Here is a 19,830-nt window from a genome sequence, read left to right on the forward strand (position 1 = left end):
CAAAGTTTTCAGACATTAAAAGCTTGTTGGCTTTTGCTCTTTGTTTACACCAAAGAAAAACAAAAAGTAAAATCAGACCATTTAAAAAATGTCAAATGAAATGCCCCAAGCTCCTGGTATCAAGGGGTTTTATATATCTCTTCAAATTAATTGCACTCGGTTGTAATTAAAAGCTGGAGGCTTGGCTGTTTTTTCTCCCCCATTTGACTCAACATATGCAAACATCTGGCTCAGTTCAGCACCTCACAGTGGCTCTTGCCACTTTATGCCACATCTTGAAATTACCTTCACCTCTTCAGTTTGCTGCCTTTGGGCTTCAGAAAGCTACAATACAGGGAGAGGGCTCTTGGGAGGGGACGGAAATGTGCAAGCAGAGGACAGGGGGAAATAACTTGTGACTAGGATAAATCTCCCCTTCCTTTCAAGTCATCGTGTGAATGCAGAGACAGCATAACAATGAACCAGCTCAGTACCTGCCTTTGTGTAAGCACAGGCCCTTGGGTGGAATAAAAAAGATGCATACCCTTTTAAAATCTCTATTTGTACCATCACAGCAGTTGTGTCCTTCTGCTGCCTGGGAATTGGAGTGCACCTGAGAATTAGAGAGACCTGCAAAGGGCGTACTGTGGTGAAAATCAGTTTCGACAGGCAACTACCATTTCTGCCAATGGGAGCTGCCCATAAACTTGATCACAGCACCGAGAATTCACACTCATTATGGTCTGGGAGATGCAAGAACAGCTTGTATGTTTTCTGTATGTTCTTCCTTGGGAACGGGGAACAAATGCCGTGAATGGTGATAGTCTCAAATCCACCTGACCCTCAGTTCTCCTCTGCTTCATCAGCTTGGGAATTCCAACTTCCTGCCATAGGAGGATCCTTAAGGCGGGAGCAGAGGCTGTTCAGCCTTTTCCCAGTCTTTAGCTGACATCTAGTGAACAGTTTCCAAACTGCACCTGGAGGACCTGGAGATGGGAGACGGAACCAGGCCCTCTGGAAGACAGCGGCGCAGAGGAGCTGTGGGATAAGCATGGGATGTACAACAGTGCACACCAGCCCCTGTCCTCTCCCCATCACGACAGCTCATCTGCCTGGGCAGGTGTGGAAGGACCCGGTTCTGCTCCCAGGCCGCACAAATCCCACACTGGCTCTGTCAAAGTGGGCAAACACGGCTGCAGGACCCCTCTGCAGGGACCATCCAGGGGGCTGGGGGACATCAGGACTGAGCAGCAAGGCTTCCAGATCAGCCCCCTCTGAACAGGGAGGGTCACCCTCTGCCCCTTCCCTCTCCCAGGGGCACAAATCCAGCACTCAAATGGGAAACTCAGCAGCTGTTACCAGGATTAGCAACTGCAATTCCCACCCTCAGGCTCTCCTAGAAGACGGACGGCAGAAGAGGTGCAGTTTGCAGAGTTTTGCATTCTTCAAGAGCTCTGCCCACATCTTTCTGTGACAGCAGATGTGAAGTCCCTAAAGAATACACACCCAACTGACACCTGCATTCAAAGTGTCAGAACCAGCCTGCAATATCTGCATTGCAATAGGGGAACACTGAGTGTGTGCAAAGCCAGTTTTCATTTTAGACTCTCTATCAACTGCTACAAACCAAGCAGTTTGGTTTATGGTATCTATTAAGGTATCCAAGCAACATCATGGTGGGTATCTGTGTCATCAGTTACAAAAAACAGAGGTTTAGAAACAAGCAGAGTGCTGATGGACACTGAGGTGCAGGAGATGTCTCTGGATTTTTTGTATGGACAGTGGAAAGCGTTCTGTGTAACTGCATGCAGTGGTGACCCCACCTCACCAGCACACTTATCACAGCCTTCCTCAATACAAGAGAATTGTCCTCACACTTACTTCACTTCCTGTGAAGGTAAAATGCTTTTCCTGTTGATTTCAGTATCATTTGCAGTCTATAACACCACCGACACACAATCCTTCTCAGAATTTATGATACTAACTGCACCTTTAATATTTACATAGGTAGAGGTGATTAAAACCAAAGTAAAATGAAGGAAGGACAAAGAGATGCTGAAAGGAAAACTTAGCAGTGCTCTACTTCTTAGACTCCACAGACACTGGCAAATGAAGGATACAAATGAAGACCTTTAATGGTTTAAAAATATGCTACACCCACCAGCCAAAATACTATCAAAGGTTTCCAGTGGTGTATTGTTTCTGCTTCCCAACAGCTGTTGGGTCCCTGTTTATTATCTGCAGAAGGCCCCTGAAGACTTGTTCACCTACAAAATTTGACTAATTTAATTAGGTACAAATCAGTGTTTTCCACTTGTGAGGTGCCAGCGAGCTTGTACAGGGACCTCCCCTCACAGCCAGGTGAATACTGAGGCTGGTAAGAGGAACACTACCTAAATGCTAAATACTTTCCCCCCAATTAATCCGTGTTAAATGCAGCTAAAACAGTATGGATGGCTTGCTAACAGCCATGAACCTAGGAAGGAAGAGTCAAGAGGCCAAGTAACAACAACATCTACAATGATCCAACTGCACATCACTGCAGAGGCTTCCTCAGCCCACTAACATGAGATAGAATTAGTGCTTCTTACCGGGTAGTAGTAATCAACATATTGTGGCTGGTAGTGCTGCGGCTCAGAGTTTTCAGGAGACAGGACATCTTTTAGTAACTCTTCACAGCCTGGCAAAGAGAAACAAGAGGAAATGGTCAAGCCAAGGTTTTATCTTCCATTACATGGACAATGGAGGAAGAAACACTGATTTGCAGCCAATCTGGATGCACAAAACCTTGGAAGACAGCTTTGGAGATTTATTTAAATAGGTGTCTGCCTTCAGAGTTCTGCCCAACACATATTCAACATATGGAACTTGATAAGTGCAATTATCTCAGCATGGATACATTGGCCTGCAATGAAAAGGAAAGCTGAGCATTGCTTGTCTTGGTAAATGACCCTGTGAGATACAAACCCACCTCTGACCAAACCCAGGCTCTGGAGTCAAACACTGGATTTTCAGGCTTGGCATGAGCTAGTGACTACTGCACATCAGTGTCAGTGGAGCTGCTTCTAATTTTCTCTGGTCAAAATGACAAAAGGGCAATGCCTAAGTGTCATAAATCCCCCATCAAAAAAGCTGTCACAGAGTGTTTGGCAAGCAAATATCTATACACTGCAACCAGAGATTTTAAGCTTCTGTGTTTGCTTTTGTTAACAACCACATTAAGAGCTGGAAAAATCAATGGCAGTGTTTCCCTTGGTCCTTCTCTCAACTGAAAACCTGAGACAAATATAGAAACACTGAAATCACCAAATGCCTCGTTCCTCATTAATTACCAGTGACTGCATTTGACAGGCTGCAGAAGGCAGTAATGTCAGGCCAGGTTATTTTAGAGCACCCAGCTCACAGCCTTCGGCCCAGACTGTGAAAACTCCTCAGCATGTGTTGTGCACTATCTTACTTGGAAGCTGCAATTGCCCAGCAGTTATTCCTCCCCTCCATCCCTGCACTAATGCAATATATTTGGCTGTGGCATTACACGTGGATACCACTCACAAAGCAGGTGAGCCAGAGGAAACAGTGATGGAAGGAACTGTGAACTGGTTTGTACCATTAGCTGGCCTTCTCTCCTGGTTTTACATAAATTAATATTTTATTAATTTATGTATATGTATATTAATTTATGTATAGAGTGACCAGAAGCTTCATCTGTAGGGATGAAGACGTGGTTATGGAGAGGAGTCCCTTGCAAAGGAAAGGAGTACTTTAAAAACCAGAAAAAATGACCAGATGGAGGAAGCCTAATAGGGGGGATATCTGTGTTGCCCTGTCTGCCATACACAGGCACATGTTGAGGCAGCACCTGCTGAATGAAGACATCATTAAGATCTCAGAAGCTTAACATGGGCAAAGGCAGTAACACTTTTTTCCTTTTTCAGCTTCTGCAGCAAATTGAGAGTCTTGGGTGGTACTGAGAAGATAAATAAGGATAAATGAAGCTGTTAAATGCCCACTTTGCTGGAGAAGTTATGTCTGGTGGGGTCATTTCCTAAAGAGGAGCGATTTTATCTGGGACTAATCATCAAAAATGTAATCTACTGGCTAGAGGAAAGATATTAAACCTGTTTGCCTGGAGAGAGCATCTTTCTATATAACTTGTCCTACCTCTAACTCACGTTTCCCACCCAGTCATAATCCTTTTCTTCTTGGTTTTAACTTGAAGTGCTCTATGCTTGCCTAAGGTTATTTGCTAGTCCTCTCACAAAGATTCAATTTATTGTTTCTACCTTTTGACATTAATAACTAAAGCTTATTGCTTATCAAACTACCTTGTGCCAGCACCCACCGTGAAACTCATCATAGGTCACACATATGAACTGCTTTGCTGAAAGGTCTCTGCATGAGATGGAGCAACTACTTGTTAAAGTGAGTAATCTCCAGCAAGAAAGGAAAATAAACACCAAGTGCTACAGAGTAATGGGTGCAGATCAGTGTAATGAATGGAGTATGTTTACAGTGTTCTAAAATAGTAGTTTACACCGCAATTTCAAACTTTATTTTCCTAATGCAGTTGTCCTGACAACAGTGCTTCCTCTCCCAATTTTCTCTTTTTTAGTGGGGAAAACTGACAAAAGCTGCAGGTCTTCAAAAAGGATTTAGCTGCCCAAAACAAGGGTGTGAGCAATGTTTCTACCTTGCCTCCTTTCAAAAGGCCAGCCAGACTGGTCTGCTAGAGCTAGAGTCACAAACAGCTCCCAGATCTTCAGGGTCTGAGATGTAGAGTCTTCTGTGACCCCTCTTTGCTGTTCATTTCTTATCTAACATTACTCCTGATCATTCTTTCATTTCCCTCATCCATTAGGGAGAACCACTTCATGATAGCTCTTGGCCTGTTATTTATTAAGTAAAAACACTGGGGAGAAAAACATTGCCTCCTTTGCATCCAACTGACTCAGTGCAGCTCCCACCATTTCTTCACCAGAGCCACCTGACCCAGGTTTTTACAGCCTGATCCAGAACCTGGCCAAGCACCAGACCCATTTCCAAAGCATCAGCAGGCATTTAATTCTATTTGTTTACCAAACTGCATAGTTTAAAATGGCAAACAAAGCCAAATCTTGTTTTTATTGTAGGCCAAGTTTCCATCAGTGTTGGCAGATTCAGGGAGTCAGTTCATCTGAGCCAGTCTCCTCCTCCAAAGGTGACATTTTAGTGGGGAGATGTCTGGGTGTGCAGCAGGCAGTATCCCCTGTGCACTGCTCTGCATGCAAGCTGGCATGACAGGCTCTCTTCATCCTCCTGTGAAGATCTGCATGTCACTATACCTATTAAAAAGGAAGAAGAGAAGGAAATGCTGAGAGACCTCAGACCATTTTCCTCTTGAGATTACTAAACCACATCATTGCTACCTTGCAGGCATCTGAACCTGTTCCAACATCCAGCAAATCAATGAAAAAATGGCTACTGGCTTCAAGGACCTCAAGATCAAGGGGAAGACATGAACCTATAACTTTTTCAGTTCACTCAGGTTGCTAGACATGATATCCCTTATGAGATTATTTTACAAATTTACAATCAGCTTAATTTAAAAAATGGTTTTCACACCCTAACAAACATTCAATTTGCAAACAGACATTCTGACCACAAATAAACTCAATTTTAGCAAAGCTGTTTCCTGCAAATGCTCCAAGAAGATGTAACCCGTAACACATCAGATAATTTTCACATGCAATTAAGCAATTTTAATACTATAGGAAATCAAATCTGGTTACCTAATTGAATGTAGTTGGTTTCTGGCATTTTTCCTAACAGCAATAGCATTTTACTTTATCTGCCCATGAATCTTTATGGTGTATTAGACTCATTTATGGTTTCAGGGTGTATTTAGTGAAATTTAGTTAAGTCTTAGAAAACTCTCAAGTACTTTTAGCAGTAACCAACTACAGTTCAGTGAGCAGCTGTAAGATAATTAAATCCAGGAGAGCTCAGCTCTTCCATTCACTGACAGTCCTTGTCCCTGGAGCCATCCCAAGCAGCACTCCTGTCAGTAAGTTATTCTTACCAGAACAAATAGATCCATCCAAGTTACCAGAACAGATCATCTCCAGTTACAGCCTCACTGAAGTTTGAGATCTACACCTATGAACCTAAACGGGTTCATGTGGACTTTGGGGATTTCTGATGTGCTTTACTGAAATTCCCATGCTGGTGCAGCTGTCCTGGTCCTAGATATTAGAGGCAAATAACTTCCTGTTACATGACTACACCATACCCCTCCCTTACTCCATGCTGGATCTTCAGGGCAAAGCTGGTACAACACTTCTCCCAGCTATGAGGCTGCAAGTTGGGGTTTATAATTAGTTGAAGGAGATGGCCAAAACTTGGCACTGGTTTTGTGCCAGTGTTTGCTTGGAGCATCTGAATGAAACCATAAAGGCTATTAAGAAAAAATATAATCTTCAGTGCAACAGAAGGCCAGAAATACTCTGCTTTAGAAAACTTTGCTTTGAAAAAACACCATCAAACTTCATACTGTATTATTTTCATATTATTTCACAGTCCAAATAACTTGTCACAGTCTGAGCTAGCAGAACAACCAACATCCCTTTTGGAACATTTCTTTGAAACTTTGGGCAAATTTGTATTCTTGGAAATTTCATTAAAATATGCTAGGAACTCTCAGAGAAACATACCTACTTTTCAACTTTTAGCTGCTTATATATAACCTGTTTCCAGATGCTTTTCAACCCACTGCAGTAATCAGATGCCTCAAGATCTAGAGAAGCACAGAGATGGATTTTTGAAGGCACATAATGGTCTGCGTTACTGTTTTGAAGATTCAAAGGTTGCTATTGCTGCAGGTGGGAAAGTTTAGAAATTCACAGCTGTGCTTGTTCCACACATTTAATGAATATGAAGGAGCTCCTACAACTCTCCATTTTCAAAATCTGTAACAGAACATAACTAAAATGTCCTTAAAACTTCTACAAGATGAGGGGAAATCCCCCTTGCTCCAGGAGAACAACAGGCTGTATGAGTTCATCTGAAAAAAACAGTGATTCTGCTGGAGCACAAAGATTCATAAATGCTTTGTGCTGACGTGGCTCAATCTCTCCCGTTATAAAAGCCATGACCCTCCAAACACTGCACAGCAGTCAGCACTGTTTTCATGGTTAAAATAAGCTATAAAGTCAGAACACATCTGCCTTTATATTTTAATTCTGTGTTAATCAGTTTTCATACAGTACCCTCTCATCTCTGTGAGCTGTAACACCGAGAGCAGTAGGGGGAGCTCCCCCTTTATTTGTCAGGGTTTGGGTACTTTTAAGCAGAATATTAAAGCAAAGAATGGAAAGACAATAGAAATCTTAAAATAAAAGGAACAGGTCAGACTTAGTTAGAGCCTGGTCCTGGAAACATATCTGACTGTGGAACCCACCAGCCTGCAGAGCACAGGGAATTAACAGCTCCACTCAAGCCTTTAAGTATTACATGTGGCAGAAAATATTTACTGGATCAGTACAGTATAAATTCAGAACAGCAAAAACAGCCATTGGCTCTGCTGAGCAAACAGTAATGATTCCCATGCTGACCCTGCTGAAACTAATGGGAACTCAGCCTTTGAGTATTATTCTGGCTGCTCGTGGTGTCCCTGGGCAGTGCCACAGAGCACTTAGGTAAGAGGCTACAGGTGTTATTTCATGGCAGTTGCTCTACAGGCAGACAGTTATTAAAGCCCTGCAGGCAGCAGATAGAGAGGGCAGCTTCAGCACAAGTAAAGCCTTCATACTGATATTCCAATGAAATTGCTGCAAAGCTTTAAATTCAATGGCAAGCCTATCCCTGGCTCTGGCAGAGCCTAATTGCATGGGGAAAGCAGCCGAGACAGCAGGAACTCAGCACAGATGCTGAGGGAAAGTCCTTAAATCCACAAAAGACCAGCAAGAGAAGCAAAGCCTTCCATAAATAGCAAGCATGATAATACCTGTCCAGTAGTCCACTCCAGCGGCCCAGTGGGAATGAGCTCCTCCAACACACTTCTGCTCTCCAGCATATTTACCTCCACCTGAACAAATCCTCTCCACCACTTCCCAAGGTCCTACTGCCAGTGAGATTGCCCATCCTTACCCACAGCTCCTGAACCCACAGTTCATTTCCTTCCTGAGCTGAAGGAAATGAACTGTTTTCCACCTGACAGTCCCAGCAGCTGCTGCAGAGGTGCATGACTCATATGTCATGAGGTTTATCCAGCTCTGAAGCACCGAGGAGGAGACAGGGCTTGATGTCCATTTGTAGAGAACACAACACTTCTCATTTGTACCATGCAAGAGTAAACAATGCCCTGGTTTATGGAGGAGAGAGGCCAAGCTGCAGGTTTTAGATCCACGGGTAGGAGATTCTCTATCAGTTACAGAGCATTAAACACTTAGATGTTTGGTGTTTTTTCAAGTTCCAACATTTAGCTTTTCACTGAAATCCAACCCTGGATATGAAAGGCTCAAACCAACACCATCAGAAATCAACTTTGATTTGAATCTGTTGCTCTTAGATGTCTCAAACCTCATGATTTAAATAAATTCAAGGCACTGAACCACCAAAATATCTTGACACTGTATGACCTCTGTGCACCAAATAACTTCATCACCATATTATGAAGGCAAGCATCTATAAGGAAATTAATTTGAAGTCTCACAAATAAGAAATATAGTAAGGTGTTAGAATTGTAATTCTTGAATTTATACATTTGGCTTCCAATGCTAAGAATAGCCCAACTTCATACTCTATTACTGAAAACCCCACCGGATTTATAGTAGCATCTCATTTTGCTCTATTAATCTGACTGCCCCAAGCAATTGTAATAGGCTGAAGTGTCAAAGAATCATATTTATAATCTGTTGCTGCCAAGACAAATTGCTTTTGTTTGATAACAAGCCTTCTACTCCCTTTGGGATGTGGCTGCACTAAAACAACATGGTGGAGGCTTTCTATTCTGAAAGGCAGACATGCTCTTTCTGACCTTTAACATAACCGATTTAATTTTTAAGGAAAATATGGCAGGTAGCCAAAGATAAATAAAATTTCCAGGCTCTGAGGTTAGCAATAGAAGCAGCTTTTCTCAAGAGATGCTGTGAAAACATGCAGCGCAGTGTCTTATCAGAAATAGATACAGCTGCTGCTGCTTGGATGATAAACACTTAGCACTGAGTCTGTGTAACTGCTGAAATGCTAATGATGTGCTAAGGGAGCTCTAGGTGATGCTGCAGAATTGGGTGATTTCTCTGCATCTGTTCACAGATACATCCTAACAAGCATCACACAAACGATTTGGATCCTACATGCTCCACACCCGGGCTTTAAGCTATTCATAAACTTGCAGTGCAAAGTACTCCAGACAGCTCGATCCAGGATTAAACCTTAGGACATGAACACAAGAATCAGTTCCCACAAGGTGAACAAGGATGAGAACCCCCAAGGCCCCATGACTCTGACAGCTCAATACTCTCACCCTGTCCCCACAGTAAAGGAGATGCAGCTGGCCACTGCATCACTAAGAGTACATGAACAAGGGCACAGTTACCACAGAAGAGATTATTCTGGGTCATTTCTATCCCTTCCTCATCATATTTTGTGCATTTGTGCAATCTTTGGACTGTGAACTATAGAAGACACTAGATGATTTACAGAGCTTCTTTAAACTAGAACTCAGTTTGCTACAGCATTTTCTGCTCAAAAATTTTCCACTCTGCGAAAACCTCCAGCAGAGACTTTAGGGTCTGTGCACAAATGTAGCAACTTTCCTCCTTTCCTCCTAAGATCAGAATCTGGAAGTATCACACCTGGGCCTTTGTTAACCACAAAGCTCCTCTTTCTTCTGCTGTACTTGTCTTTAAACTACAACACATTTATTCTGACAAAAATTAGCAGTAAACTAATGCCCAAGCACCTATGGATGAGGAACTCTAGCACTGCTCACCATTAATACATGAGATGCACAGAAAGGAAAAATATCCTGCCTCTGTTCCCGGGAGAGTTTCTCTACTGTCACTACAAATAACCACAGCTAAAAGAGAGGATGTCTTTGATCATTACATTTGCTGCAACCAGAGAAACATCAGTGGAACTGAACAGGATTATTTTTAAGAAATATGCACATACCTTTGATAGCAAAAACTCCATGACAGAAATCCTTAAAATTGATTCTTCCCAAATCATTCGGGTCCAAGTACTTTGCCAGTCTTTCCACCTAAAATGAAAGATGATAAAATATGTGTTGAGCTTGGTGTATCATCTGTTGCTCTGATACAGTCTATATATTCTACCGAAGACTGCAAGTTGAAGAATACCCACACTGTTCACTTGAACCAACAAATAAATGGTTCTGCAAGGAGAAATCACGTCTTGTATGACAATGGTGCTGAGTAAGGCACGTGCTCTGACCAAAACTTCAGCTGGGACACATCAATCCTGTCCTATGGGGATGTCAAGAACTTAATAAGGGGTGAATCTGTGACTTTTCCTCTCACCATAGAGCAGGGTGCTAACAGAATCTCCTTCTCTGGGAGCTCTTGCCATGCACTGAGCTCAGAGGAGCTTAAAACCTTAGTGATTCTCCACCCCTCTTACCACAAGTTCTCAGGGAAGGAGAAAGGACAGACAAAGATGTGCACATAGCACACTGCACATCGCAGTCTCATTCCCTGAATAATCTAGATTATAGGAGAGAAAACCCATTGGGCACTTGGAACGAAACCAAACTTCTTTGTCATGACAGAAAAAATAATTTTGTATAGGAAAATTCACAGTATGAAAATATATTCATGTGATGAGATAGTGAATGGTTGTATCCAGTACACTGTGGTAAACAAGCAATGTACTTACTCCTTATAATCTCAGCTTCACATTTTGGCCTTTCTGATCATTATTCACCAACAGAATGAGATTTTACTGAATTTAAACACAGCCACCAAATTCGCACCTGCCCCAAAAACGGTCCGGCACATTTTTCATGAGGGTTTTGGGATAGAGGAAGAAAAGCAGCCTAGACTGGAGAGAATCTTGTACTGTCTAGAAAAAAAGGAATGGAGGAACAAGTAGCTGGAGAAGAATAAGATGAGAGGCAGAACAGTCCAGGGAGTTGAGTGCACACCTGGACACACAGCTGGCCGTTCTTTCTGACAACCACGCTGCTGGAGCTTGTGTACATCCCCTTGTGCGCCTGTCCCTTTGCCTGTAGCACCTTGCAGGGACCCTCACTGAGAGGCAGCCTGTTGCTGCTCATAAGAGCTCAAAGACAGCTCCACACAACCCTGCCCTTGGCCCGCGCCCTCCAGACACCCAGGAGTGGGAACAAGCTGAGTGCAGGGACAGCAGGCGTGGAGGATGCCACAGAATCCTGCTGCAGCACAATCTGTGTGAGCTCAGATATGTCAGTCTGAGCAGTAACAAAAGCCCAGCTGGAAAGATGCGGCAAATGAATCCAGATGACCCAGTTTCTCAATTTTCTGGTGTGTTTTTTTCCCACGTGCTAGCAAAACCCCAGCAGTTTCCCAAAGCCCTGCAGATAATACACTAACGTGTGCGCATGACACTTCTTCCTACAGGCACTTCTCAATGCCTATAAATTCTCTCTGTACCAAAAACTGCCATGATAAGCCAAAGGGCACATTTAGATCAAGCAAATCTGGATGAAAAAAAATGAAAAAAAAAAAAAAAAAAAAAAGTACTCATATGCAAAATTCTGTGCTAAATGAGAAAGGCACTATTTGATCCTTAAATTGAATTCTTTTCCCTCTCTGTTTTTTAGGGAAAATAAAAAAAATCAGTTCATGTAGGTAGGGCAAATAAGGAGCTAGATGATGAGTTCAGAGCCCATGATAAGTTAGACATTTTCTTAAAACTTCCATATTCCAGAAGGCTTCCACAGCTCCAGTCCTGCCAGCTGGGCAGCAGAGCCCAGATGTCAACTACAATGTGACTCATGATCGAATTCCCACCCTGGCATCACAAGAATTACTGTAACCCCACTAATTTAGAATAGCAGAACACACATCCGTGTTTCCAAAAAAAAAAAGCTTCTTCAGCAGAAACCACAGTCTGTGGTTAATGCACACCAGACTAGCCGAAAATCCTAGCTGAAACCAATTAAGTAGAGACACACTTGATATAGAAAATCCAGGTCGGTGTTATCCCTGTCACCTTCATGAACAACAACTGTGTTGTAGGTTTTAATGCAGAGATTCCTGCAGCCAGCTAGGAAGCCTCTAGGCTATTTAATATTGTGCTGTAACACAATGGTGTTCATCCCAGTGAATGTGGCACTTTAAGTTTATTTCTCAAAGTTGATCCAATGTTTTCAGTCTACCAGTTGCTCAGACACATAAAATTGCACTTTTGAAATCAAATTAAATGAGGTGTTATGTGTCTGGGAGTGTGTATTATGGAGGAACAGAGCACATTTAGGTCTAAGCAATGTCTTAACAGTAAATGAAATTATCACCTGAGCAAAGTGCTTCAGTGTCCAGTTTCCCCTAAATCTAATTTGCAGATTTTCAATTGGATATTTCAATGCAAATAACTGACATCAGTGCAGGAGATGATGAAGAATTTACAGAACAGCCTGATGGAATTAATGCCAGCAGTGCTCACATCTTCAGCCAGGAATAAAAACCGCTCCCAGCACCGGTCAGGGGATAAAAGGATTTCAATCATAGGGCCTATGTTTGTGTGGATACTTGCATAGGGTTTGTGCATTAATAAACACACATTTTTGGTACATAAATCCCTGCATATTTGCACACAGTTCTCAAGACCCTGTATGCACTTGATCATTTTTACCAGTAGCTTTTTGGAATAAGGCAAGAAGCTCTTCCTAGTTAATTCCAGACTGAAGGCATTGCTTTAAGTTAAATTTCAATCTGTGGCCAAATAAACTACAGCTACCTCTAAATATTCTCCCGTGTCCACACTGTATAAACCATCCTGCTTCACTTTGTGAAGAAATAAAGTCCTCTCCTCCTCCTTCTCAGAAAGGGTTGGCTCCCCACAAGGAAGCAAAAGTAGTTTTATTTCTTCATTGCCTCAGCAAACTTACGGATTTGTCAGCCTATCAGGCAGGCTGAGTGACATCAAAGCCTTTTTTGCAGTCAACAACCCCCTGGGACTGGAGGAGTCTATGGCCAGGGAATGAGGGACCAGCAGCTCTGTCCTGACCATGGAACGGGTGGCACAGCCCAGATCTACACACGTGGGACACGCAGGATGTGCCAGTCCTGGGCACACTCAGACTCCTGGGCCCCACATCACCGGGCTGTGCTGGGCTCTGCTGATCCCCTGGGATCAGGGGACACAGGACCACAAAACCAACTGCTGCCAAAACTGGGTGTGAAATGAGCATGTGGTTGTTGTGATACCTACAGGCAGCACAGGGAGCACCATGTGCTCCAGAATTTAACATCAGAAGCCATCACAATGAGTAGGGGCAGTGTTTTGGGCTGGGGTCAGACACTCTTCCCTGCACAGAGCAGTCCCCCACCATGTGGCATAGACGGCACAAACAGGGATTGCAAACTATAGTTCTTCACTGTAGGAAGTGAAGGAGGGCAGAAAAAAATGAGCTGCAGGCTCAATAATCCAGCTGGTTCTTTTGGCAGCTGCAAGGCTGTCTCTAATGAGCCCTTCAGTAGGCATCCAATAGTCACAGAGAAGACATAAATCTCAGAGAGCTGAAATAACTCGTTTTTCTTTGAGGAACAGCTGGAGAAAACCAAACCTCTGTCCCTATTGTTTAACTCACCTGGATGAATGGGTGATTACCCTTTCAATGCAAACATGTTTCTCCATTGTAATAACTGCTCACTCCAGCCAAGGCCTTTGCCTCATGTCCCCTGGGTTTCCCACCTATCCTGACTGCCCTGCAAAGGGGTATTTGCCCCATGCTGCTTTCTGACACATAAGAGGAGGCTGGGAACACTTGAAAAAGCAGAATGGAAAGGATGTTTGTAGCAGAGGGAGTGGAGGAAGGGGAGAAAAAAGGACAAATCACTGACAGACCTCAGAAGAGATTTATTGAAACTGATCTTTTCTTGTGAGTTCAATACAGGGGCACTTGTACTGAACAGCCAAGGAATCCTCTCCAGACCTCTGGCCAGCTCTTGTACTGAAGCTGCCAAGGCAGCATCAGTACTTTTTCCAGCAAAGATTTTCTGGCTGGAATTGAATCCTGCTTCCATTTGCAGGCAAGAAGAAACTCAGACCTCTATTGACCTCACTTAATTTTCTCCAAAAAATAAGAGATTTTGTTCACACAAAAAACATTTTTAAGATTTAATTGAGTTCAGAGGGACCCCACACCAGCTCTACCCACTGAAATTGTGCAGCAGAATCCAAATCACAGCCAGAAGATGCCATTTGAAACAAACAACTTGTCTCAGCAGTTTGCCTTCATACTGCAGGAGTCTGTGAGCACGTCTCAGCCTAAAGTGCGAGCAGGGAACACCTGGGAGCTGTGACAAAAGCAACACAAGCACTTGCAGGAAAAGGTCAGCCTGTGCTGTGGCAGTGACATTTGGGCAGGATCTCCTGAGGCAGGAGCATTTGTGAAAAACCTAAAAAAAAAACCAGCAAAAGGAGATTAAACATGTAAATGCCGCAGGGTGGAATTAGAGAGCTTGCCACATGATTTGTACAAGGAGCAGCAGAACTGCACTTGCCCTGGTTTCAGCAAACTGGCCTTGCCCACGTTTGGAAAGGGTGTAAGTGTGAAATGCTGCTCTGGCTGCAGGGCTGGGCAGTGAGACCACACCTGTGTGAGACCCACCCCTGTCCTCACCGGGCCCTGGGTTCAGGCGTTCTTAGCACTGATGTGGTCTCACATGTTGGAGCTCTTCAGTCAGAAGGGCTGTCTTTTGATAAGCTGGGATTTATAGGTGGAGGGGAAAGAAGTAAGATTTCTCCGTGATATTGTGGCATTTCAGGGAAGGAACACAAGAAGAGGGAAATTATTTTACATTGCATTGGAGAAACTAGCACTCACACAGTTGTGGTACCCACTGTCATATGAGATGCTGAAAACAGGTTGCAGAGAACTGACATACAATTAAAACATCTTATGCAGGCAAAAAAAGAGAGCTTTCTTCTGTTCAATTTGGCGAAAGGGAGATCAAGTGATGATTTGTTAAGACGTATAAAGACTTCTGCAAGCAGGGAACTGCAGGTTCAAAAAGACTAGCAGAGGAAACACATAAGGAACCGTTATCTGCTAAATAAAACTGAACCAACTCCAATTAAAAGCAAAGCACAGTTGTTTACCCACCAGAACTATAAATCAGGAAGGGTCTGGATATATAACTATAACTCTGTATTTTATAACTATAAAAATCAACTGGAGTCCCTCATCTGAGGCCTTTTGAGAAGGTGAGACACACTTGGAAGATTTACCTAGCCTAGAATAAGTGGGTTAAAATCTGAGCTGTCACCATTTCAGAATGTCACACGAGATGACCTGATGCTCTTCCTGAGCCCGACCCTACAGCACACAGGACCATGTTCCCAATCACACATGTAAGGAGTGGAAGGCCAGCATTCTGGAGTCATGAGTGCAACCAACTGCCTACTCAGTCCTGTGCATTGTAAATAATTCATACCACTGCAAACAGCATCATGAATTTCCATCAGCTGCTGTCTGATACCAAAGCACGCAGGGACATACATCATTGCGGGAAACAATGGTTTTGAATTTGCTTTGAATTTCGATTTCAAGCATCACTCACTGCCCCTTTATCTGCAGGCTTCAAGCCTGAAAACTGGCTTCTCTGTGAGCGCTCTGTAAACAGAAAGAATTGTTTCAGTTTCTGCTTTAACTGTGCACACCCAATTTACAACCTATAATGCAGATCTTGGGATTTTGTCCTAAATGACATAAGCAAGTCTGTTGAGCAATCTTGGCCTCAACTTTGAGCACATTCCTAAATCTGTCAAATCCATAATTTACTAACGGCTGCAATGCAAAAAGTCTAATCAAATTCAAGGGAGTCCATTCACTTATCTACCCTGGGTTTAGCATCAATACATGGAATTGCATCTTCTTTCAAATATGACCTGGGTCCATGGCGCCTTGGCCCAAGGTGAGAAAAATATCCACCAGTTATCCAGATGGAGAAAATATCCACATGTGGAGGATGTGAAATGTATCAGTGAATCACAAAGGCACAGAAAAAAAAGAGGTGGCTCCAGAGGCACTGCAGGTGGCTGAGTGCATTCAGAGAAGAAAGGAAGCTTCCAGTGTTGATGTGTTATTAATGCCCTGTGCAAGCATCCCCTGGGCTCAGGTGGGTGACAGATGGTGAGCACTGCAGATCTGCAGCACACACGGCACGGCAGCTGCTGCCCTTCCCGACGGCAGGGACACACGGCTCCAGCCTGCTGAGCACTGCACAGAGGGACAGGGAGCACAGGAGGGCAGGAGCTGCATCAGCTTCTAGAGGGAGGCGGGCAGGAGCTGTAGGATCCACATCGTGGCCCCCAGGGAAGGGTTTATCTTGACTGGGATATCCCTGCTGCTGGGGAAGGACATGGCATCCCGTGGCCACAGGGCTGTGATCCAGTGGGCACGGGGCTGTGGCATGGGGGACAGAGCAGCAAGTCTTCCAGTAGCATGATGCTACCAACAAATTATTTCATCTGCCTTGTCTTCCCCTTCTTTAAAATGGTGATGGCAATACTGACACCACACTGAGAGTGCACCATAAAGGCAGTGATGCTGCAGACTGCAATGAAACCTGCATGGAGCTGGTCCATGCTGCAGCTTGCTGGGTTTCTTACGCCGTCTGACTTGCCCACGGGCTGGTGTCTGTCATCTCTGAATACACCTGCTCGACTGGACATGGAACACCAGGCATGCTGATGATCTGACACAATACACAGGTATTTCTAAACTGTGCTCTGCTGCAATGAAATCTGCCCCACTGGGCAGACCCTTATCATCATCTTGTTTTCAGCACTTTGTTATGTTAACAGCATTTTATTATCTTCTGATGGTAAAAGATGGAGGCACACAGTACTGCTGAGAGAACACATTAGGAATGGATTTGTTCAAAACATTCCAATATGCAAATAAGCTATTAAGAGTACATAATACTCCATTAACCTCAATGAATGTTTATGTATAACAGAAATACAGGCAGTGTTAGGAAAATTGATGCTATGATTTCTGTTCCACATTGAGAAATCACTTGCAGTCTTTAATACATGATGACACAAAAGAACTGTGAGATAGCAACAAATACAATTCTTGCCAAATTACATACTCCAGTTTTCTAGGTATCATACTTACAGTTAGAATGTCTAACCATAGCTGAGAACCGTAACTAAAATCCAGAAGTCATTACTCTTAAAAAACCCCTTCTCTCACACCATATACTTACTTTACTGGTTAACCTCTCTACTTACACAACAAAACATTTTACAACCACAAAGAATCACCAATAAACTTTGAAACAGAGTGCATGTGAATAGCTCTGAATCTAACCTCACTTGAAAAAGGATCATTGCCTGGAATTAGGAATTTTTCAGAACTTCCTCGCAGTACACATCCCAAAGAGATAGTTCACAGCTACAAAAACTACCTTCCCCCATTTTATCTTCAAGGCAGAAACCACCGAAATTCTGGTGAACTTTTCCTCTGCCAGTCTACACCTTTGGATGTATCAACTGTCTATACACACAACACCCCTGGAAGAGTAATTCACATTTATTTTGTTCCTCTTAATGCACCGTATCAGCTGACAATGAGCAAGTGCCAGAATCATAAGACCAACCTCTCTCTACAGTCTCCCCCACGACCTATGGATATGTAAGCACTGAGAACCTTTCATTTAGTTACTTAAACAGCTGATTTAAACAGGATTCCATTTCCCTCCTTCCCTCTGATGCTGTGTTGCAAAACAAGACATTTGGCAGAGCCCACCAATCTTACAACAGTCTATGGGGAATCCCACACAGTCTGGAATACCATGGGAACAGAGAGCAAGGCTAAAAATATGCCGAGCCATCTGTTCACTCCACAGTGATTTTGTGTTGTTCTGGAAACAAAGGGTTAATGTGCTGAGCTGTTTTCCCAAAACCACTGATTCACTCACTTGCTAAAATAAAAGGGCTGCATTAACACCTTCTCCTCCACAGCTATCAGAATTGAAGCCAAGGCAGCCTGGGAAACACAAGGCTGTTAGCAAAAGCTGTGACAAGCTGAAAGGAGGCACAGCCCAATATTGTCCCCATTAGCAGAAGTCAAATACAGCAGAAAAGAGTCAGATCACAAGAGACACACGAGGCAATTTGTCATGTGGGTGCAGCATGTTTTCCTTTAAACAAGGAGCAGGAGAATGTTTGCGTAACATCAGGCTTATCTACAAGTGCTGCAGCATGGATTGATTTTCAGTGAAAATATTCATCCTCTCTGCAGCTTGTGGTGTGTGTGACCGTTCTCATCAGTACATAAAGGGAACTTACACAGAGTAATGTTTTTCATGGCTTTCAGTTGCGAAACATCAGCCAAGCAGGATCTACTCACAGACCATGATCATGTTTTGTAGTAAAACTAGGGAGAAGGCTGGGGTCCACACAGCCAGAAAACATTTTCTTGGTGCCTTCCTTGCTGACACATCTGCATTTTAATTGAGGTGTTATGGTTTGCCAAGAACAAACGAAATACCGAAGGCCAGCAGGAAGGAGCTGGAGAGGGTGGGGAGAGCAGAGCAAGTCAGAAAGGTTGGTCACAGGGAGCAGCTCTGACATCAGAGGGTATGCAGGGATACACCAGTGAAAACACAGTGCTCAGAGCCAAGCAGGAGCTTCAGAAAATTCACCAAACCAGAGCCGAAAGCCAGTGCTGAAATCCAGGCAGTGGTACCAGACTGCACGGCTGACACAAAACCAGAACAAGGCATTTTCCTGACAGCCGTACGATGGCACTTCACTTGTTCTTCTCTGATTCACAGGTCAAAAACACTCACAACACTCACAAAATACTGTATCACCCAGTTTTGTCGGCAAAAGCTCACAGGCTGGATTTCTAGCCTCAAAGTTAGAAAGAAGTGTTACACTTCAGACAGCCACTTCTCTCGGACTGTGTCCTTTATAGTTAGATTCTCTCCTTAATGCACAAAGCTAACCTAGCAGCAATATGCAACCAGCACACAGTGCTGTACTTCAGACACAATATCTACTTTCAGAAAGAATTTAGATTTTGGTCTGAGAGCCAGCCAGAGGCCTGCCCAGAGCAGCATAATTTGGGCATCCTCAGGTCTCTCAGCCTTGGTCTCCTGAAATCAGTTTTGAACCCAGCTGTTAAAAGGGAATGTGGCTGGCTGGCTTTCGGCATGCTCCCAGATACAGAGCGTGAAATGCAGGCCTTGAGATCTGATCTCAAATGAAAAAGCCTGAACAGCAGTCCTGAAATTAAACTGAATGAAAGAAATTTCACAGCAAGTTAAAGCTTTGACACAAATCCTGGGAGGAATGAGTATGGGATTAATCCAGCTCAGGAAGACACACATTAGTTAAGACGACAAACATCAGGCAGAAAGGTATGATTAAAGGAACAATATTCCACTTAGCTGAAGGGGAAGATCTTAACCTTTAGAAAAGTGTGGCTGGGAGATAACGTCCTTCCCCGAGGACCAGAGAAGGAAATGAGCAGTAAGTGCCACTCAGTATGGTGGGATAATTACCAAGTCTGGAATGGGGGCGACAGGTTTGAACAGCAGCTGACTCCTGTGACGTTAGGGGAAGCAGAGATAAGCAGGCTGTGGCAGCAGGGGATGACCATGAACCAGGACTGTCAGTGTTGGGAGGAGGTGG

At 43.6% G+C, this 19,830-nt stretch overlaps 1 protein-coding gene across 1 annotated transcript in view; it reads right to left on the reverse strand.

The window, feature by feature from the left end:
• RAB11FIP4 (RAB11 family interacting protein 4) overlaps positions 1-19,830 on the reverse strand; it is a 117,171-nt gene that overhangs the window by 69,981 nt on the left and 27,360 nt on the right. Inside the window, exons 2-3 of the mRNA XM_066332415.1 lie at positions 10,132-10,219; positions 2,571-2,659 (exon numbers count right to left, since the gene is read on the reverse strand). Of these exons, the coding sequence (XP_066188512.1) occupies positions 2,571-2,659; positions 10,132-10,219 (177 nt within the window). The remainder of the gene's footprint in view (positions 1-2,570; positions 2,660-10,131; positions 10,220-19,830) is intronic.

The sequence above is a fragment of the Sylvia atricapilla genome, chromosome 18 (assembly GCF_009819655.1).
Source record: "Sylvia atricapilla isolate bSylAtr1 chromosome 18, bSylAtr1.pri, whole genome shotgun sequence".
NCBI lineage: Eukaryota > Metazoa > Chordata > Aves > Passeriformes > Sylviidae > Sylvia > Sylvia atricapilla.